General features: G+C 33.5%; 2 protein-coding genes across 2 annotated transcripts; one reads left to right on the forward strand and one right to left on the reverse strand.

Annotated features, from left to right (window-relative positions):
* Positions 1–13,007: 13,007 nt before the first annotated feature.
* On the reverse strand, positions 13,008–21,471 carry Pbp49 (proximal sequence element A Pbp49). The gene is made up of 6 exons (XM_085208243.1): positions 20,978–21,471; positions 20,342–20,561; positions 19,601–19,705; positions 19,011–19,163; positions 18,114–18,296; positions 13,008–13,851 (listed from the first exon to the last, which is right to left on the reverse strand). Exons 1-6 carry the CDS (start codon positions 21,370–21,372, stop codon positions 13,531–13,533), a joined length of 1,377 nt encoding a protein of 458 aa, XP_085064369.1. The 5' UTR covers positions 21,373–21,471; the 3' UTR covers positions 13,008–13,530.
* An 864-nt stretch (positions 21,472–22,335) lies between these two features.
* On the forward strand, positions 22,336–23,300 carry LOC146539332 (immediate early response 3-interacting protein 1). The gene is made up of 3 exons (XM_085208075.1): positions 22,336–22,516; positions 22,605–22,706; positions 23,144–23,300. Exons 1-3 carry the CDS (start codon positions 22,429–22,431, stop codon positions 23,197–23,199), a joined length of 246 nt encoding a protein of 81 aa, XP_085064201.1. The 5' UTR covers positions 22,336–22,428; the 3' UTR covers positions 23,200–23,300.
* The last annotated feature ends 296 nt before the right edge of the window (positions 23,301–23,596 follow it).

Below are 23,596 nucleotides of genomic sequence, written 5' to 3' on the forward strand. Positions count from 1 at the left end.
TTAGCTGGTTCAATCAAATAAACCCTTCAACTTTATAATATTACCACAGAAATAGATTAATCATCAAGGTTACGTTATTAACGACATCTAGGATCTAAGAAAAATATGAATATAACTATTTTCTATTAAGCTTATGCGGAGGACACAAAAAAAATGCGCCGACGCAGGCTGGTTGTCTCATTACACGTAATAAGCGAACTTTTTATTGTTATATAGACTTATATTGAAGATCGGTCCCTTGATGGACCTGCCTTTGCTGGACGAAGGTAAGGTAAGGAAGCAAAAAGAGGAAAATCTTTGTAATATTAATTTGAGATTGTTCATAGAATGTGGTACGTTGTGGCAGTTTCGATACCAATACCTTGATATCTACTCTGATATTAAGACTATTTTACGAAATGCCTATTTTTTATATTATTTATACTATTACTATAAATAATGCATAATTCTGTATCTATACATCAGTTTTTATGTAATTAAAATCATCTCCAATGGACAATGTACTAAATTAAAAAAAAAAACTAAATGTGACCTAAACATTTTGTCCATATTCAGGGATCTAAAATATTTGATTATGTTTTTAAAAAATATGTAGTTAGGGAAGTTGAGCGAACATAGAGAAACTTCGAACTCAATATCTAGCATACATAAATAAATTATTTGGTAATCAAATGGCGGGTTCCAACTTATACCTAGCGGAGTAGCCAGAGAGAACGGGGCACTACGTACTCTTTGATGTTGTTGTTGTTGTAATATCTTGTTAAGGTATAAACTAAGCATCTACTTCCCCTTATCTGTAAATATTATTAGTCATATTTATCTTTAGAAATCGGTACCCATACCTGTATCCTCCTCCATGTTGAGATATTAAACGAAAAGTATGTAAGTATGTTTTAAGTCCAAAATTTTGCTGAATCCCGCACTTAACAGAGCAGGCAGAGAGAACCTGGGAATCTTGTGTTAAAACGCTCCGTTCCCTTTAAGATACGTGGACCATCTTACATTTTCCTATCTTTTTTTTATAATTTTATAAAAAGATTAAAAAATAAGGATTATATATATATAGGTGTGCTTTCTACCAGTTTTCCAATAGGAGCGTGTCTAACTGTCCTGTGGCGTGGGCAACCACTAATTACGGAACTTTCTTACCTACAATCTTTATTTAGAATGACCACACGATACACATGCATTTATGATATATACTTAATTATAGTAAAAATATGTCTTTATAATCTTCATTTCTATATACTCGTAGCTATGCTATATATATGCGTATCATGCGGGCGAAGCCCCGACATTGGGAAAGTTGGGAATATAATAGAATCTGTCTGCTTTCTACATTACTAGCTCAAATTTTTTAATTATTTTTACAAGTTTAATGTATATTTAAATATTACGTCACATCATTAACGAGACATATTGACTATAGATGTGATACAATAAAAATTCGATATGACCCTGAAACGACCTCCGATGAATACTTCAGGCGTGTGTAATCGAGGCGCATGCGTCACTTAATCATTGTTTTGCTGCAAAGTGTGTTTTTGGCATTCTCTACGAAAGAATAGGCTTTAAAATTACGATCTATTTATATGGAGACCCAGAAATAGTCGCCCATTTAGGCGTATATTTATAAACAATCACTTAAAACTTTGAAATTTTACCTTGACGATTTACTTGACGACACTAAGTCCTGTATTTATAAGCTACTCTCAACTCTGAGATCGATCTTGGGATGCTCTGAAAACGGCATGATAAGATCGCTCTTAAAATTGATCTCAGATTGGAACGCGGTAGGGTTTTAATGTCTTATAAGTAAGTCCACTCCAAGGTAAAACTTCAAACTTCATCAGAGTTCTTTATCACGGCACATAACTATTAGCACCCGTAATTCTTCTGATATGGACTTAAAGAATTGTCTTTACACCACCACCACTCGGTGATAGCAAGTTCAAATCTCACTTAAGAAAAAAAAATATTTATTATAAAAACCAAGCCCCTAATCCACAAAATATAAATAAGAGCGAAGACATAAAAATCTGAATTAAAATTGGTGCCATTTTCAGCAAATTGAACTCCTTAATTCGTAATTTTGTGAAAACCATTAATCATCAGTGTTTTAAGCAGGCGGGTTGTACCCTGCAGCATTTATCTCAATATAAAGATGCACTTCCATAACAATTCAATAATTCACATTTATACGAGAGGGTCGCGGCCTAGACACTAATAAAGCTGATATTTGGTAGAACAACGCAATTAAATGTTATATTCGAATCGTTTGGTATCTATGAACGATATAAAAGAGATAATCAAATTTTAATTTATTCTTTTACCTTCACGCTGTATCCCACATATAGCAGTGTGTGCAGAAGGAATTTGGGAACGTAGTGTTAAGACACTCCTTCCGTAGGCCGTTGCAGTAGGACACTGCCGTTTCTCACATTCCACCGATTATCGAATTAAATGATTATTTATTTCAGCTCCGTGTTGAGTGGTGGAACTAAACCCTGCCCCTTGTCTTGTCTACACCAAAGTGAAGAAATAACCCCACACACAAGCAGTCGCATTTACAGTCACACACTTGTGGCATTGCGCCACGACTGGCCTTAAACGGTTAATAATGGTTATAATTATTATTATATTTAAAATAATTCTTCGAGATAATTCCTTAGTCTAGTTCAGCACAAAGTTCAGCGCCCGTTTACGATAATATTCCCATATTTGCGTGAGTTGAGTGATTTTTTTTGTTACGTGTTCTACATTTTAGCATTGTCTGTCGCACAGGTGTTTTTACGTTTATCGACATGTTTTCTTATAAAGTAATAGTTTTGTGATTTAGTATCTACGAATTATTATTAAATATCAATACATATAAAATATTAATAATTTTTTTGTAATATTCGTGCGTTTTTTGGATTTTACAGGATATACACTCTGTGTAGCCCGGTGATCGGTAACTCCTCTAATTTTAACTTAAATCAAGATTTAGATGAACTTAAATTAAGAATAATTATTCAAATATAACGCCATAATTTGCCTAATACTATTAAAATATAAATTCATAAATAAAAATCTACATACATTTGTAATAATATTGTAACAATTATCCATTTAGATCTTACTTCATTTTATATATAAAATACTAGCCTTGAAAGAAATGCAAATTTTTACAAGCGCGAAACATCAAATGATAATGTGTAAATATTTACCATAGAAATTCTTCTAATGTCTACGCTAGTGTTTACTCGTTATCGTGCAGTGACTCTTTAAAAGAAATTAATTATTCACGTATTTCTTATGTTTATATTTCTTGTTTTAGATTGAGAAAATTTAGTTCCAAGGTAGATATAGATGTAGAATGTACTCTAACTCCGTCCATACAACTAGTTGAGTCCACTCCTGTTAGGCCGGGACTCTATCAAAGCGGAGATGTGCGGAGAAGTCCAAAGCGGAGACTTACAAGACAAACTCTACTGGAGATGAAATTTGTGAATTTCGAAATTCTATTGTTTGTCAAAAAATATCTCCCAGCTCGCCTCGTCCAGGCCTTGAGCTTAAGCGAGCAGAGTTAAGGAACCATTAAGGACTACTAATTATATTTCGGTATTTCCACCAATAAATAGTTGAGCGGAAAATGTACGCCATTTTCCACTTAAAAAAAGCAACCAATTAAAAAAAATTCAAGGATAAGCAAATATTTTAGTATCAAGGAAGCCATAAAGGTATAGGTAGCTTAGCTCTTATTACGTCGAATGAGACATTTTTCTGTACGCTGAGAGATTAATTCAAGAATTTGCGATAACAGATACCTTGTCGCTATGTGTGATGAGTTCGCACCTCATAAGAGAGCGACGAACTCTGATACCTACCTGCCTACGAGCACCTACTTTACGAGGGTAAACTGATCATAATAAAACAGATATAATAATAAGTTTTTTATAATAGTTATAATAACTACAATCAAAGGAAGCGGGAAAAATGAGGAATAGAAATGTCCCTGCCTCGTCTGCAATGCGCAGGATACAGGGTGAAGGTAAAAATTATTAATATATGTGATTAAAATATTCAGTTCCTCCATGGATATCCTAACAACGAAGGGCTGTAGTAATGGAAAAGCCAAATAATCGAACACAATATTATATGCCCTTAATTTGATTAAAATACATAGTGTAATTTAACATGTATGTATAATAATGTCAAAATTCAACTTCTTTGAATTTTGACATTGATTGACGGGGTGATTGGATAACGTGTGTAAAAAATATTTTCCATATACAAATATTTACCGAAAGTGAGATACAATTCTTCACAAAGCAGATTAGGCCGAAGGTAAATGGCAACCTAGTGTTATGACACTATGTTCCCAGACGCTTACGTTTCCCACTTTCCGCCGAATTCTTCGATATGGAATATGTTGCATTATAAAGTAATTAAATTTATACACAAATAAAGTTTATTTCTTTTTAAATATTCTTAACATTTCTATGCCTTAAAGTTAAAGTCTTAGTCGAGGTATATAGGAATATGAAATATTTAGTTTATATGTAGATTATCAACGCGATCTCGAGATAAATGGTCTTAACAGACGGACAGACGGACTACTAAAACTAGAAAAATACTTTCACAAATCGTACACAAACATTCTTATAAAGTTACCCTAAGTTAAGTAAAATTCTTCCGCAACGAAATACAAAAAGTTTAGTTTCGAAATAGCGTAATTATTTAGAGTCGCCCCAACATTATCGCAAGATGTTTGCGTGCTATCTTATCTGTGTTTGCAGCCTCCTTAGCTGCAACGTGACCCAATTGTGCTATAATTAATTTTGATTAAAGTTAAACTCTTTGAATTTTTTTAATGGGTGATAGCGGTTAAAAATATGGTTGTTCCTATAAACGAATAACAGATAGCAAAATTCATTTAAATGATATATTTAATTAATGAAACCCTATTAATAGAGAAACTACAAAATAAGTCGAGCCGCCATGATATTATGTATTGACAGATAACTCAGACGTGACGTCACAAGCGACGCCATCATAGTTCGACGCGTTTTGGTACGGTTTTGATAAGTATAAATGAAGATGTATTTTTTTAATACTCTATATTTATTTTCTGTAAGGAAATGATATTCTTTTCAATAATATGTTTTTCAACATTATAAAACAGTTTCTCAAAATCTGAGCTACCTTATAGAGTAGGTAAAATTATAAAATCTTAAATATAACAATAAATAAAGTGAACATCAAACAAGATAATTAAAAAAAAATGGCCTGCTACGCACGACGCACCGTGGCAGATTTGCTTCGATATGGAATCATGGATATGAGCATGCGACAGTTATTTTTTTTATACAAAGTATTTTTTTAGCTTCACTCTGTATATAACAGGATCGGCGATGGAACCTGGTTTTCAGACGCTCCGAAACCCATTTTTATCTAGATTTTCAGACCAATGGATCGGTGGAATGAAAATAATTAATTCCACCGATTTCCCCTCCCAAATAGTAAATATCAGAATTGAATCGAAGCCACAACCATCGCGTTTCCAATTTTACGCTGTGCTCCTGCGCCAGAACAGCCTCACTAAGAATTCACAAAAAGCTAAATATATTTTAAACTCAATCATAAATACAAAAGCTAAGTTAATAAAGTAGAGAAATACTATTTTTGATACTTACTCTAAGATATATTTCTTAGCGGTTACGTCAGGGGTACCCAGATACCTAATCAGTTCATAGATTCTCGTTAATTGATGAAATAAATTGCTCTTATCTCGACTCTACCATTGTACTGTTGCGTTTAAATTTATTGGTTTATCAATCACTTGCTATCCCATTATTAATCTATAAAACCGTAAACAGAGTAATTACCCTGCATTTTCTTTATACTCGTATATATGTAGGTCATGCTTCACGCTGTATCCCGCGCGAAGCAGGATAGACACAGGGTTAAAATAAATCCGTTCCCCACCTTCCGCCTAATCTTAGATTTATGAATATTAATTGATGAATTTTAGTGCAGCGCTTGGTCTCATTACCAGAGCGAGGAAATAAGGAGAATTGATTCCCACGCGTGGGAGTCGAACCCACAATCCTTGTTTACGATGAAATGCTGTGCCGCTGTGCCACAACGGCCACGTACACCTAGGTCAAGTACCCCTTTAATACCTACTTAAAAAGTCACTCCAACTGCGATACAAAATGCCACAAAAAAATGTAAAACAATTAAAGCAGTACCGCAAATTTTTATTTACCTCAAAACTTAAGTAGAGTAGATCACGTGTGTTAAATAAGGTTAATCGAGAAGCGTTTTATTTATAACACTAACATCTATGTTTGTTTGCTTGTTTGTTCCGGCCTTACTACATACATTATTAAAATTAGGCTAAAAGAAAAGGCTAATTAAAAAATAATGATACGATATCGTGGCATAGTTGTGGTGTAAATGACTGTAAAGTAATTTAACAGATCTACTGTGATGATATAGATGGAGAGTAACAATAGAAACCGCGGCGTTAAATTCCACAACTTATCCCGGAATATCTTAAACCTAGGTTCCCTCTACCTACCCTGTTTATGCAGAATATAGCGTGATGGGAATACCTTTGTTAAAATAAATAAACTGATTAGTGATAATAGAGGTTAGGTGTTCATTACAATCAACACCAAAAGTGGGTAAATGTCACCAAAATCCTGTCTATCTGCAAAATGCCTCAAAAATATGGAACTACTACAACTTTACTAGAAAGGTTTATTATATCTGCCACCCTACCTTATCATTACATACTCCAGAAATACCCAGCATAGGTAGTGGAGACTTTCAGTGTTGATGGCCACCAATGAAGCAAGGTCGTTATTCACCAATGTAAGTTAAGATCCAAGGATGTCTTGGTAAAGGTAAAGGGCGGTGTGGAGTACCGTCATTCAATAGACAATTCCTCCAGAACTTGGCGAAAAGTGCGGAAGTGTCTTAATGGAAACGGAGAGTGGGAAAACTTGGTTCCCAGGTTTCCTCTGCCTATCCTGCTACGTGCGCGATATAGTGTGAAACGAAAAAAATTAAGATCATTTAAATTACGCAACAGATTATAATGCGGCTTTCACTAATAGACGGTGATTCAAGAAAAAAGTTTACATGTACATTGTATGCATATTAAAGCAGAGCAAACTGTAGCCTACTCAGGAGGAACTCCGAGGAACACTCGCATTCTATAAAAATAATGAAAAAGGATTTTTGAAGGACATCCAGCAATATCTTAATCTCAAAATAATCTAAATCACGCAAAATAACATCCATATGCTACCATTGTAAACAGTTTTTAAGACTATAAAAATCAACGAGCAGCCAGCGGTGGTGCTGGCGCTCAAATACGCGGCGATGAGGTAATATTGACACAGCAATGGTGGAACATGTGCGGTGATATCATACTATTATTCACTTATTATTATTATATTTATCTTCACTTTATATAAAATGGTAACGAGGTTTGTTTAGCATGTTGCATTTATTCTAGTCTATAAGATGTTTGTACAGGAGAGTAGCTGAGACTTGCCTCGCTAAACGCTATAGCTTAAAATTTTATTTTTCCTTTTCCAAGGGAACCTGGTATTCTCATGTTATAACACTCCATTTCCAGTTTCCATGAATACATTTCCGTTCCCCACTTTCTGCCGAATTCTTGAGGCGCAATGCCTCCTCAATTTTGGATGCAAAACTTGTTAAATGTCAGAAATTAACGTCTCGCTTTGCCTCGTTAGCAGAGCAAGGAAATGAAAATATTTAATATTTAATTCCCTCTAGTGGAGATCGAACCTACAATCAGTCGCATTTACGGCCGCACGCTTGTGCCCTTGCGCCACGAATTGCCTCGTACCAAACCTTTAAACCTATTTCTTGTGAAATCAAGTATAATAAGTTGATGACTGCAACACCTTTATATGATACACGAATATTCTACATACTTCATATAAAACTTAGGACCTATAATAGATGTAGACTAAAATTTCTAGTGTTATCAGAAAAGGCTTTCTGTCAGAATGCCTACAGAGATAACATTTGATAACGAAGAATCATATCATCGGAACGCGACCCAAATAGATTGTTCTCGTGAAAATCATCGCATAATTATACGCATTAAAACAATTGCCATAATAATATTTTACCAATAAAAATTACAACAACAATAGATGTTTTTGAAATTATTATTTACTTATCATTCCAAAAACATCATTTATATTTAACGAAATAATAATGTCGTTAATAATAATATTAGGTAGATCACAAAGAATTAATTTAACAGATTTCTTTTTCAATATAAGGTGAACTTAAAAACCCCGTATATTGGAAATGAAATCTACTTGCCAAATTTCATGTTTCAACACTGCAGTTAGTTTCGTATGTGCAAGTTTGTCACTCACTTAGCGACGGAAAACTTTTACATATACAGAGTGTAAATCTAAACAGCATAACAAACTAATTTTCCTCAAGAAGTCACGTGTCGCACAGGAAACCCACCCCCGCGGAAGACCACCTGAATGCGCTATTTTAATTCAGCAAATTCAATTGCCACTCAAATGCATATTGCAATTCCTAAGCGCCGCCCACTGCCCACGGCTTCGTTAGCGTGTTGTACGCAACAGGAGAGATCTACGATGAAGATCAAGGATTATGGTAGCTCTAAAGACTATATATAAAAATGTGTGAAAATAATGAAATGACAACAAGCAATCATAGGTAGGTGCAGTGGAGCAACGAGATAAGCACACATTAATTCGTAATTATATTAATTTTTCAGTATAAATGTCTAACTAGCTATGTTGTAGTCTAACTGTAGCATATCAAATTTATATATTTACAGTATTCCTAGGCATATTTGCGTGTGGCCCAATAAACTAGTATCAGTGCATACAGCAGTGACTCAAATCTGCAATGTCCTAGATACGTACGAATAAGTTGCACATTTTAACGAAGATGGAACGACTTGCCACTCCGTAATAGATAAGTAAAGAACGATTTAGCAAAACGCTTTACTCACCTTGACCGTTTTTTGTTCAAGAAAATAGATGTTTTCGTAGGTAATGTCTAGTCAACGTATTAAATATTAAAATAATGACCAAATAAAAATATACTACAAAAAACGCAGTTTAAGGCAGCGCAGCACTCAAACCTAAGTACCGAACACGAAGCTCATAAATTTTTCAATATATTAATTATTAATACTACTATAATGTAATAAACGTGAAATGGCAGTTTGTAAGAATGGATATTTATTCTATTTTTACCCAAAAACTACTGAACAGGGTGTCGAGGCCGTCGTAGTGCAGGCGCACAAGGGTGTGACTGTAACGCGAAGGTTGTGGGTTCGATCTCCACTCGGGGGAATGAATTATTATTTATTACTATTTTCATTTCATCGCTCTGACAACAAGGCAAAAAGCCCGGCTGAAAGTGGGGGAACAGAGCGTTTTAACATTAAGTTTCCTCTCCTTACCCCGCTGTGAGCGGGATACAGCATAAAGCTTGCTGTAAAAACATAATATGCTTACTAATAGAACCAAATATAATCATTTACCTCAATCGGGAACCAAACTGGGGCCTAGAGACTGGCGCAGCATAAGCAGAACTAGCCGGACACGAAGCTTGTACTGCGCCATATGCCTCACAGCAACCATCTAACAAAAGATAACACAATATCCTTATAAATCTTAATGGAATAGAAACAATTACTTGAACATCTATTTTTAAATAAAACGCGTCGGCGTGAGAACATTTAGATTATACCCTTAGCAGCTGATGTGAGATAAACAATCAACTTCCACATGATGCTGCTCCTGGTCGTGACATCATCTGTTCTGTGTACCGAGTGGTAACTAAGGCCCTGGCCTTGCACAGATTCTGTCATGGAATATGTGAATATATAGCAAGGTAGGCAGAGGGAACCTAGTGTTAAGACACTCCGTTTTCAATTAACCCTTATCTTCGCAAAAATTTTTTTTTTAAGAAAAGCAAAAAATATACATACTGGTAGCTTCTTTGGACTATAAAAAACATAAAAAAAATAAATTAAAAAATCATAATATGAAAATTTCGGAAAAACACGATGTATACTATACTATACATTGCTACACGTACAGTGATTCTACCATTTTTAAGAATGTATATTATACTATACATTGCGATGCTTAGGGAGGGTGGAAATGTTCCTGGTAGCTTTTAAAATATAGTGAAAGATTATTGTAAATAACATGATTTTAAATAAAAACAACTATATTGATGGAAGTAAAAATGTTTAATTAAAAAAATCATTCTCAAACAATTTTTTGTTACAAAATAATAATTCAGAGATCCTATTGCTTGCGGTGGTACTCCAAAAAACACCTTCGATTCTTCACAGAACAAAGGTGAACCTTACATTTTATGCACATGGTACGTGCCTGGCCAGCAGTACAGCTTTGCAGTACTTGCACATTTGATATCCGGTTATTTGCGGCCAATGGTAATATTTGTCATAGCCAATATCATCGCATGATCGTTAAGATACCGGTTTTGTATTTTTGCTTGGCGGGAAATCGTGTAAATTTTTCACTGAAATGTTTCGACTTAATAGTCTATCTATATATATAAAAGGACTTGTCCTCACTGACTGAGGTAAGACGCACGCACAGCCGTAACTGCTGATGGTAGAAACGAGAAATTTGGACAGATGTTTATTTTCGTAATCTGGACATCCACTAAGAAGGGATTTTGCAAAATGTTAACTCTAAAGGGGTGAAATAGGGGTTGAAAGTTTGTATGGAAAAAAAATTAAATCGGCACCGATGCTTATAAAATTTGAAATTTAGATTTTTAAAAGTATTTAATTGAACACGTGTTTCATCGTTTTCTAGAATTCTCCCCCTAAGGGTGCAAATAAGGGGTTGAAAGTTTGTATAGATTTTTTTTTAAATCGGCACCAATTTTTATAAAATTTGAAATTCAGACTCTTAAAAGTATTTAATTGGACATATGTTTCATGGTTTTCTAGAATTCTTCCCCTAAGGGTGTAAATAAGGGATTGAAAGTTTGTATGGAAAAATCTTTAAAACGCCACCGATTATTATAAAATTTTTAATTTAGACTCTTAAAAATATTTAATTGAACATGTGTTTCATGGTTTTCTAGAATTCACCCCCTAAGGGTGCAAATAAGGGGTTGAAAGTTTGTATGGAAAAATCTTTAAATCGCCACCGATTTTTATGAAATTTGAAATTTAGACTCTTAAAAATGTTTCATTGAACACATGTTTCGTGGTTTATTAGAATTCACCCCTAATTACGCAAGCGAAGCTGCGCGCGTCCGCTAGTTATATATAAAGCTAAAACTATGTTACTTCCAACACCCATAGTCTCTTCTTCTTCTTCAGTAATAATGCCCGTAAAAGTGTCATCTCTTATGTAGAGCAAGAAGTCATACATGATGTCACACACCGGCTCTGATTTAGTTCTTGAAACTCCATTTACAAGGCTTATTTGGTTTATATTGACGTCGATTTTCTTCTTTCTTCATTTTTTCTTGTTATTAATGAATTAATGAGATGTAACAGGCAATTTTGTGGTATCGGTATAAATATCAGCTGCATGCGTTCCTATCTCATAATCAGAAATTTGTAGGAGGTTTAACCTTTCGAGATTTGAATTTATCGATGGCTTTGGAGAACTTTCTGTTGATCCAATCATTCCAGCTTCATTACTGTTACTACCTCCGTCCCTTGTGTCAGAGTCTGCATTCTCTTCAGGCACTAAGGAGAAAATGCGCCTAGCTCTATCATCCATAGAGTCTAAAACGAAAGCAAAAGAAACATGCAAAATACCAACACCAAAAATAAGCCAAACCATATTGTGTTATAAATAGGTAACTAATGAATGTCATATAATTTGTCCCTTTGTATAGTTAGGTAGTCATGCAGTAATAATAATAGTAGTATTTTTTATGGGAATCGAACCCACAACTTTGTGTGTAAGCTTTCTAGAACCACTATATGAAGGCGGCAGTACAACTGTCTTTTACATTATAATAAAATTGGTTTAGTATATAAGAAAGACATACTTGAAATTTACATTTTATAGTAAAGTTAAAAAAAATATTGATCCTTTGAAGTTGGCAATGTATATTATTCTATACACCACCAACGAAAGGTAAACGACTGCAACTGCGGCAATGTATAGTATAATATACGTTATTAAAAAACACGAAAAAACATACTAATTCATATAGCGACGTCAGCATATATATAAAAATGTCTAAGAACATACATTTAGGCATGTGTATTTTATAATAAACATACATATTTAGGAGTACAAACATAAAAATAAAATAAAACTTACCTTAGAGAAATCTGAGCAGCGCGTCCTGACGGTTATTTTTGACAATTTTTTTTTAACTATCATAGATAAACTACTATTTTTATTTTTGAAGTATAAATAAATGTCTAGAAATATCATATGTTTAATAAAACTAAGTTAAAATTTATTTTATAGCGATCGTATATTTTTATAAAGTTGTATGTATAGTATACTATGCAAAATGAAGATAAGGGTTAATGTACTTCCGTCCCCCACTTTACACCGTATTGAGTGGCGAAAATCAAAGCCGCGCATTGCGAAAGCGATGAAATGAAAATATCAAATATTTAATTTCCCCGAGTGGGGATCGAACGATTACAGGCTGTTGTATGCATGCGGTCTTCACCACTGAGTTCTGGCTAGTCAAGGCAAAATTCTGGAGTGCACACTCTAGAGCATACCATTGTGGGTTATTTAGAAACGTATAAAAATTTTAACGCAGCAGCTATTTCTAAGTGTGGAATAACACTTTAAAAATTTTAAAAACATTCTAGGGTTTCTACGAAGATTACCATTCATTAAAAAAATATTTGCTTCCTTAGGAATAAGCTTTAAAATGGTGAAATATATTCCTTTCTTTGTATACCATATGTAGGTACATTTTGATATACTAAATAAAACCACACGTAAAATAACAAAATTTATTAGAAACTTACGGAGTTAAAATTAAAATCTTACTTCCGACTTCATGTTCATACTTGGCGGCTTAACTTAAGTGTATTTATTTCATTAGTACTACACGAATCACTTTAAAATCACATTATCTTTCCATCCCTATACAAATACAGTTAAAAATCAAAACCAAAACATATACATATAAGCTATTACTTTTTAAAAAAGAAAGTTATCCCTAGAGACGCGAACACGCTTTGAATATAGAGAAATCTTAGAACAAGCAAATAAAACAACATCTAAACTAATAAAATTTATTATTAACATTTCTCATATAGTTTACAGGATATGGGAAATGTTAATTTAAGTTAGAAAACAATAGCGTTTATTTTAAACGCTATTGTTTTCTAACTTCACGTTAAATCCGGCGTATACAGCAGGATAAGGAGATGGAATTTAGGGTTATGTTTTAATTAAAATTTTAGTGTCTCTGTGGACTAAAATTTTAATTAAAAATAACATTCTAACATTAAAATCTTTATCCAGGCGGTTTAAGTACATTAAGCTCATTACCTCTATACGAGAACGCTTTAAAATCACATATTTTCTTTCCATCCTTATACAAATACAATTTAAGACACGTATCACAAAAAAAGGCCGGATCGAAGGGAACTCGAGAACATCCTGTAACTATCCATTTTGACCCAAACTCAGCACAAGTTGTACAATAAATAGTTTGATTCTGCGATATGGTCGTATGTAAGGGGTACAGGGACGCGTGGAGCGTGTCACGGGCTGTTAGAACGCGTACTTCCGAAAAGGTGAACAGGTGCTCGCAGTTACCCTGGTGGACGTACACCTGGAAATATTTAAAATATGAAAGATAATTATGTCTAGTTTAGATGTCATATAAAAATTGAAATACATTCGTAGCTAATATTTTTGAAAAAGTTGAAAAAAGGTACTTGGGAAGTATGTTCAGTAGACATGGAAGATACGAGATGGATGTGGAAAGGCTGCCGGTAACAGGGTTAACGGAGCCTTAGTTGCATTAATGAGACGGCGAAACGTCAGCACAGCTGCGCGTTTGGCCGTACACAATGCAGTGTTAGTTCCGACGTTGTTATATGGCAGCGAAACGTGAGTATTACAGAAGAAGAATGAAAGAAAGATGAATGCCGTGGAGATTCGATGTCTTCGTAGGATATGCGGAGTTAGCTTAGCTGATGGAATCCGCACTGAAGAGATACACAGAATGGCAGGTACTACTAGCGAGGATGTCACGGTGAGAATGAAGAAGAACGTGCTCGGCTGGTTTGGGCACGTCGAACGAATAAGTGATGAAAGAATGTCAAAAAAAATCTATGATGGAAAAGTGAGCGGTAAGAGAGGTAAGAGAGGTAAGGGAGGTCTCAGTTGACCTTCGAAAATACAGTATCAAAGATACTGGAGGAAGGTCACGTAAAAAGCATGACGATCCCCCGCCAGCCATTCGTCGTGGCGCAGCAGCACAGCGTCTCACTGTAGATATACATCCTAACACTAGATTCCCTCTGCCTGCGTTCTTATGCGTGGTAGAGCTCATCCTAAGGAAAAACACCACATTTGCTATGATTATCGTTATCCTAGTAACATTCATTTAGATCTTAACCCACAATCTGCTTTTATTTCTATTAAATTGAAGAAGCCGTTGTATGGCACGTGACAAGCTCGAGGAAGCGCGACGTAATATTTTTATTTAAAACAGAAGTATTATCAGTATTTGAAATAGCAATTTATAATATAAATGTAAAAACTTCCAAACGGAAAATTCCTGTATAAGTAGGTTGCTGTATATGGACATGTATAGTTGCGTTGCCTCAATAAAGTACATAAACCAAAGCGCTACGTTAGTGACCTTTATCTTATGTAGAAGTTTTTAAATGAATGAAAGTTAAATAATAGAATTTCTCAACACTAAGTTCTCTCTGCCTATTCCGCGATATATCGGAGATATATAAATATATGATACTAGTTCACCGTCGCGGCTTCACCCGCTTGAATCATACGAATATTTATTAAATATATATATGAAATTATTTCCAGGCTAGGGGGTAAATTCTAATAAACAGTGAAACACATGTTCAATGAAATATTTTTAAGAGTCTGAATTTCAAATTTTATAAAAATCGGTGGCGATTTAAAATAAAATCATACCAACCCCTATTTCACCCCTTAACACTAGAAGTGCCGAAGATTGAGACCCCCCTCGAACCGCCGTCGTGACAAATTTGTCCCATTCTACATATTATGTTGATTGTTGGTATAATACAAAAAAAAATATTATTAAAATAATTCGTAAAATATGTAGACCATCTTTAATAATCAATTCTTATTCTTTAACAAACATAAAAGTACCAAAAAATAAAACACAAAGAAAGAATCAAATATTTCTAATACGTTCTAAGGTCGTGACAACTAACTGAATAACTCTTACAAAATTATAAGTTATTGAAATTAGTTAATATTATTAGTAGGTCAAGTAATGCATTAATATATTCTTCATCAGTGATACATCACAGATGATTTATAACATTGCGTGGTGATATGTATGAGTGCATAGCATTAGGTTCCCAGGTTCCCTCTACCTACCCTACAATTGGTATCAAATGTTTTTCTGAAATTCAAGCCTAGCTTAGTCATCCTTTCATCTGATACCTCACTTGGACTAGCGGCAAAATTTAATATTGACACCAATTTCACCCCACTTTTCAGGCTATTATTTTTTAAGATTTATACATAAATGTATAGTTTTCAGATTTTTTCCTGTACTAATACTACATGTAGATGCTAGCTGCCAAATTTCATAATTCTAAGTTAACTGAAAGTACCTTATTAATTTGATTCCTTTTACAGTGTCGAAATACATGTTTTTTACTAAATAAATGGTCAAATCTTTTTTTAAGGGCGCTTTTTCAGGAAATCAAGGGACTGTAGATCGTCATATAGTTCATATTCATATACTCATATGAATATCAACTCGATTTCTCCAAGCATTTCTGAGATAAAGGCACAGACAGACGAATGGACAAAAAAATGATCTTATAAGGGTTTTTTTTCCCTTAAAAGCTACAGAACCCTAAAAACTTAGGCATTGACTGCTAAACCTACTATTCAATTTTTTTCCGCCCCCGCATTGCCGTTTCCCCTCCACCTCGTCCCCGTAGCATGCAAATATGTAAAATTATACCCTCAAATAATAAAATAATAAATGGCGGGACAAAAATGACCCAGCGGCAGTTCTAGGTAAATATAATTTTTTTTCAAAAAGTATGACTGCTATAAAATTATTTATATTTTTGATTAAATAAAGGTGTAAAATTGGTAATAGAAAAAAATTTCATCAACATAAATTAAGAAATAAAAAAGTTATATACAATCAAACTTGCGTTTGGGTCAAAAATGGGACGGCGGCGCTTCTAGTGTTAAGGATTAAAATTTTTCAAAATCCCTTCTTAGTGGATGTCCAGATTACGAAAGTAGGCATCTGTCAAAATTCCACGTTTCTACCATCAGCGCTCACGGCTGTGCGTGCTTCTTACCTCAGTCAGTGGGGACCAAGTCCTTTTATATATACAGGGTGGAAGAGGCAGCGCTTCTTTTACTGAAATTGCATATAGGGTAAAATATTTCAAACCCAATATTAAAAAAAATAATCAAGGTACCTCGACGGTTTGGACGTAGGATTTTTTTTACATTTCACGATTTTTATCCATATCTGTATTTCGTGTCACGCACACATACGTATGCGACGTTGCCGCTTTGACAGGTAAGTGTGTGAGTGCCTATATTATACTTTACAAATGGCGTTTTATTTTAAAACGATAATTTTATTATTTGTTTTGTTTGAAAAAAAAACTTTTTCATTTTTGAGAATTATTTTTTTTCCGAATTATATTAGGCTTTTATAGAGTAGTTAAAACTGTGGTTTCATTTAAAGTGGCGCTGACAATTCCACCCTGTATATAGATAACTAGCGGCCCGCTCGCGGTTTCACCCGAGTGAATTATGTTATTATTAATTTCTGTCTCCATGGCTACGTCCTAGTGACGTCTATGCAAAATTTGAGACTCCTAGCATTTGTAGTAACGAAGTTTCATACAAATTTTCGACTCCAAAAACAACCCCTTAGAAGTCGAATATTGCAAATTCCCTTAGTGAGCACCTACGTCCTATAAATAACTCCTATGCAAAATTTGAGATTTTTAGCACATGTCTTAGCGAGCACCTACGTCCTATAAATAACTCCTATGCAAAATTTGAGATTTCTAGCACATGTAGTTTCTGAGATTTCGTGATGAGTGAGTGACCTTTCGATTTTATATATATAGATTAAACTATACCATTGACTTTGAAAAGATTATCGAGTTTCTTGCCGGCTCTTCTCAGCAGAACTGCCTTCCGAACCGGTAGATCGAAATTGTCGAATATTTTGAATTTGAATTTATATAATACTAGCGGACCCGGACGCGGCTACGCCTGCTTGAAATATAAGAATATAATTTCTATAGAAATATAATTTCAATCTAGATGAAATGCTAAAAGTGACTATTATATTTATTTTCATAAGGATGAATATCAAAATGACGCGGTAACGAACGCGGTCGCGTAGCGACGACGGTTGTTATTAACATGGCAGAATAAATTGCATGTCAAATTCGAAAATATTTTAATTTATTAGTATATATGTGTAATGTAATATTATATAGCCTATAGCACTTCTGAAGAATGCAGCTTTCATACAAAACAAAACAAACAAACAAACAAACACACTCTTCCGCTTTATTATATTAGTATAGATATAGATGATATACATCTATGACCTCACATAGGTTGAAAAAAATATGTTTTTAAGCTCCACACCGCTTATTCCGCATTAAAAGTGTATGGAGAGGGAACCTACTGATAAGACACTCCATTCCCTACGCACAACCTATTTTTCGAGGCGAGCGGCGGTTGGCATGCTGAGTCTTTTTACCAAATCAAGGAACTGAAAATAATTAACTGCCCCGAGTGGGAATCGAACCAACAACTAACGCAATCAGCCTAGCCTTAAACAAAATAAATATTACTAAAATTTACCTCAGGATGTCCAAGTTTAATGAGCATATCTTCCAAAGTTATATCCATATCTCTATGTGTGAACTCTCCGAAATTTTTACTTTTTGCCCATTCTCGTATCAATTTCGAATTGTCCTTACAACCGGGCCTCGTGTCAACGTAAAACACATTGTTTATGAACAAGAATCCTGATGGAAACATTTCCTGGAACATGGAAGTATCTCATAAATGTCTATTTATTTTCATAGGGGCACATACATGAAAGTAATTTATTAAATCATTATTATAGAGGCTGTCGTGGCGCAGCAGCACCAGGGTGTGACTGTAACGCGACGGTTATGGGGTTCGATTCCCACTCGAGGAAGTGAAATATTTATTTACGTTTATATTTCCATTTCGTCGCTCTGGTGCCGAGGCAAAGCGCATCGTTGAGTTCTACCACTCAACACGCAATACCTCCATAATTTGGCACAAAGTGGGGAACGGAGTGTCTTAACACTAAGTTCCCGCTGCCTACCTTGATGTGTGCTGGATACAGCGTTAAGCTATTTTTTTTTTTAATTATAAAACACTAATAATGACCCTCCTGTGGCATCATTTGCTTAAACTTATTATTATATTACTACCAAATCATACAAATTGTTTAAATAAATTTTAGTGTACATACACTAAAATTTATTTAAACAGAGTATTATTTAAGTTGTTTCGATGTATAAGCTATATTGCAGTTTCATTTAAATATGTTCAGTAGTTTTGCAGTGAAAGTAGAACAAACATCCGTTCACGAACAAGATGTACAAAAAACCTATCAAGTCTCCACAGATCTAAACAACAAAATTATTTACGCAAGCAAAAAAAAAAACTAAAATATGAAAAGGAGAAAGTTTCAAAACTATAAATTATGAAAAAACAACCCACCTTAGCAGATGTGGGTGGTTGTTCCTCAGGGTTCTCCGACACGTCTATCCTCATGCCCATATCGTTGGCACACACTATACGATCCCTTAGAACTGTTAATTTATGCTTCCCCAACATTACTATGTCGTGGCTAAGTATGGAGTGCCGACTATTCTAGAAATAAAAAACAGACATGAGTACAGATTGACAAAAATTTTATAATTGTCATAATTTCATAAAAATCTATAAATCTAATTTTATAATAAATCTTAGTAGTATTTATAAGCAAGCCAATAGTAGTATTTTATAACAGCAGTTTGTTATTATAATTTATAAATATATATATTTGCAAATGGTAAGGAAATTTGAGGCCAGTCATGGCACATGAGCACAAGTGTTTGACTGTAAACGCGACTGGTGGAAAAAAAAAAAAGAAAAAAGAAAAAAACCAAGCGCGGCGTTGAGTGTCACCACTGAACACTAATTCTAATCTAATCTCTAATTGGGACACTTCGTCAGGCATATTCACGCCTGCTTGTTACAGTATGAAGCAAAAAAATAAAGCTATCTTATAATAATAACTTTATAATTAAAGTAATAAAATGGCTTACATTTCTATCTTTACCACTGGAATAAAAGGGCCTATACACGCGAACACGAAATATTAAGTCCTTGCCTGGCTCCAATGACGGAGGACCCATTTTGTCATTTTCATCCTAAATTAAAGAAAAAAAGTACATTTACATCCAATTCTTATTTGCTTTATATTTTAGTAATATTAAAACTATAGTTTGATTCCTTTTATTGTAGTAGACAGCATTATGGTAAATTTAAATAGCACCTTGTCAGGCAGGTGGTCATTTCCCATAAAAAAGCAAAATAAAGATAACTTCATGCATTACATATTACAGCAGGGTAGGCACTTAAACATTATATCAAGACAATCTGTTCTTTGTATTCTGCCCAAATATAAGATTCATTGCATTTAGATACTAAAATTAAGTAGCACCACCCCAGATGCAATGTTTGTAAATGGTCATAGAGTGGAGGCTACAGTGCCTTAGCATATGCAGGAGAATAATGACACCAAAAAAAATATATAGTGTATTTAAAATTGTGTATTTAAAATTGAATTGTAAATGCAATGGTCTGGGTTTTATTCTCTCTCGGAAGAATGATTATATTTAAATGATAAAGCGAAAAACAAACAATATTCTGCTTCAATAACACACCCAACAAGCTATATCTCTAAAATAGATAGTGTGCTAAATCTAGTGTAATCTATGCCTACATATGTAGAAAGATGCAGCTAAAAAGAATAATAGAGTTAATTTGAAATAAGAAATGCATACTTCATTTATAGGAGGAAAACACCTAAGACCTCTATATTTAAACTGTCTTGTATAATGGTTGGAGGCATCTTTTTCCATTCTCAATTTTAACTTTTTCACTATACACAGGTTTTCAGCAATGCCAGACATTTGTAAAACATTGGCTTTGTCTAAAAGAGGTCGCTGAGTGGGGTATGTGGTGGATAAAGATAATTCTGTACCCATCTTGAGATGATTGGGACTGTAAATTAAATTAATTACAAAAAAATTATAAAAATTATAATACATTCTTTTTACACAAATTTATTCGAAATATTCTTTACTGAAAAGACTTATGAAAACATGTTTTAAATCATAAAATGAACATATTGCTACTACTGGCTTGCATTAACATATAATTTGATATATCATAACATACCTCCTTCTATGGTAGGCCATTATGTAGTTGTTTAGCTATAGTAATAAGTATAAAACAAACTGCAGTATTGAGTGTCACTACCGAACACATTCTGTGTCTGAAGTTCAGATAGAAAACAAGAACAGTGTACCCTTAACCCTAGATTTTCTCTGCCCCTACTATATAAATAACATTACAATATATGTATTTATTTATTAATAAAAGTATTATTTAGCACAAGAAATTGAAGAATACGATACCTGCATAATGAAGATAATTCATTAAATTCCTCGTCATTTAAATCACAACCAACAAACTCTCTAATTTTGGCCAGTTGGAAATCTTTTAATTCCTTCTTTGAATTTGGTTTCCCATGAATAGGCATAAACTTATAAGCTTGAGGAAGATTTTTTGTAATTAACGGAGGTGTAACAATATTACCCCCCATATGATATAATTTTGGCCCTTTATCTTCTGCAAATAGATTAACGTTATTATTTTTGTATGAATTTGGATCCATATTTACGGAAGCTTCACAGTCAACTGCCAATGCATGATCTTTAGAAGAAAATTCGATTTGATTTGATGTTGAAGGTTCGTTCTTAACGATATCATTTTTAATGGCAGTCGGTAAATGTTTTTCTTTGTCATCCATTTTAACAAAGAGAAATCTTAATAACAGTATTATAAAAATTATCGTCACATCTCTTTAATATGTTTATATAAAAAATATAGTTTCAAAACTAATAATGAGTGTTGCCAACCGCGGGAAGGCAAAAAACAGTATATGGACCTTAAAAAAACAATAGAAATCAGTAAAATATAAGAAATTCATTAAAAATAATACTCTTATATTTATAAAGAAAATCAAGTTAAAATGCAAATATCTAACCAAAATGTTACTTTTACATTTATTTATTTTATGTGTATATTACTGTTTCATTGTACTTATTATATTAACAATTTAAGACAGAAACTTTTATTTAAATTAATAAAAACTGTTTAAAAATTAATGTAAATTAATAAAATTCATTTTTTCTATAATTTTCTATAAATCATTATTTTATTTTTTGTGAAATTTTCTTTGTTTCTTTTTCTTTTAGCTTCACGTTGTATCCCACACACAGAAGGGTAAGCAAAGGGAACGTAATGTTAAGACACTATGTTCCCTACTTTCTGTCGAATTCTGGAGGCATTGCGTGTTGAGTGGCAATGAATTTTGCCACGCTGCGCTTTGCCCCGACACCAGAGCGAAGAAAGGGAAATATAAACGTAAATAAATATTTCACTTCCTCGAGTGGGGATCGAACCCACAACCGTCGCGTTACAGTCACACCGTTGTTGTGCCGCTGCGCCACAACGGCAACGTCGAATAAAGGTAACAAAATAAAAGGATGATTTATACCGCTACTTTCGAAGTAACACTAAATTTAACGTTAAGATTTAACAGAAAATTAACCTTATTATTCCGTTAAGTTGTAACGGAGCCTCGAAACATTTATAATACAGACTCGATTATTTTTCATGCTTGACCTACAGTTCTTAATTTATGGCGTTTCGAGCCAAATATCGAGGTGTGTGTATCCAATATACATTTAAGAAGTATATCTTGATTGTACACTTGTCACTTGTCAGTTGTCACTCTAATGTCAAAAATAAAAACGGAACGGATTTAATTGTTAGAAACTTTATTTCATTTCTATGAGACAAAATGTTGACTTTGTGGAATTTATTCGAAGCTACCCTACTCTGTTTAAATGCCGTCTGTGTATTACATGAAGAAAGATTTATGCAAAAAAGTAATATATATCTAACCTTAATCACTTCTATCTATTTTATCTTCTATAACATGTTTTTTATTTATATTTAAACTTTACATATTTGCAGTGGGTTGGGGAGCTAACAGACAAAATCAAGGATTTGAAGATCAAACTTCTATGAAGTTTCAAATTTTAAATTTAGTCAGGTCAATAAGAACAGTAACGAGAAGTAAGTACTAAATTTTACTTTATTATTTATAATAGTGAATAATTTTATATACTATATACAAATATTAATCTTACAGCTTTAAACAGAATTATTTCTATCATATATCAATTAATTATAACCATTATAATGGAACTGACAAATAAATTATATTAATATTGCCAGCCAGGGGTTTCCACATAACAGAGTATCAAGGTGCTTGGGACTCCCCAAGAGTACATAATATGTAATATATAATGTAATGCCTAGTGGCGTTATTCTCTGTACTTTTTAGGCAACAGAAGTATGGCAGGCTAGTACTAGTATATTTGTTATCCCTATGTTTACCTACTGACTAGAGATAAAACATGAAGATAATACCTGGCCTTACTTTTTCTATAATTAATAGTACTGCAGATTCTGTTTTGTATTACATATACAAATATATTTTTTTGTTTCAGTTCCACTTATCATACTAAATATATTAACAATAGTATTTAAGTTATTATTTGGCTAGAGGAAAATGTTGCTCCAGAAATTAAATATAATGTTGTGTAACAAACCCTGTGTAAAATTTAATTTATATAATAAATTGTTTATACCTGCTTATAGTACCAATAGGACTTTTATTTCACCCTCTCAAGAAGATTGGATATATTTTTAAGAAATATAGGAGCATGAGACCATTGTGGCAGAGTCAAGCAATGTAAATTGTAACATAATTGGTGGGGTTCAATTCCACTCAGGGGAATGAATTATTAATTATTAATATTTCTTCCTCTGGTATCAAGGCATAAGCAGTGACATTGAGTTTGAATTATGATTTTTTTTGTTATCTTCAACAAACTAATTTCTGTAAACTAAGCTTTTTGAGATATCTATTTTGTGCTTCATTTTATACTAGTAGTAATTTC

This window comes from Heliconius melpomene, chromosome 4 (assembly GCF_056956725.1).
Source record: "Heliconius melpomene rosina isolate 202511_hmr_F chromosome 4, ASM5695672v1, whole genome shotgun sequence".
Lineage (NCBI taxonomy): Eukaryota > Metazoa > Arthropoda > Insecta > Lepidoptera > Nymphalidae > Heliconius > Heliconius melpomene.

Coding starts and splice junctions, on each gene's coding strand:
- Pbp49 (XM_085208243.1), bottom strand. CDS start 21,372: ATGGATGACAAAGAAAAACATTTACCGACTGCCATTAAAAATGATATC. Junction 20,562..20,977: donor GAATTATCTTCATTATGCAG/GTATCGTATTCT, acceptor TTTAATTTACAG/TCCCAATCATCTCAAGATGG. Junction 19,706..20,341: donor GTTTTCCTCCTATAAATGAA/GTATGCATTTCT, acceptor TCTTTAATTTAG/GATGAAAATGACAAAATGGG.
- LOC146539332 (XM_085208075.1), top strand. CDS start 22,429: ATGTTGACTTTGTGGAATTTATTCGAAGCTACCCTACTCTGTTTAAAT. Junction 22,517..22,604: donor AGAAAGATTTATGCAAAAAA/GTAATATATATC, acceptor ACATATTTGCAG/TGGGTTGGGGAGCTAACAGA. Junction 22,707..23,143: donor AATAAGAACAGTAACGAGAA/GTAAGTACTAAA, acceptor TTTTTGTTTCAG/TTCCACTTATCATACTAAAT.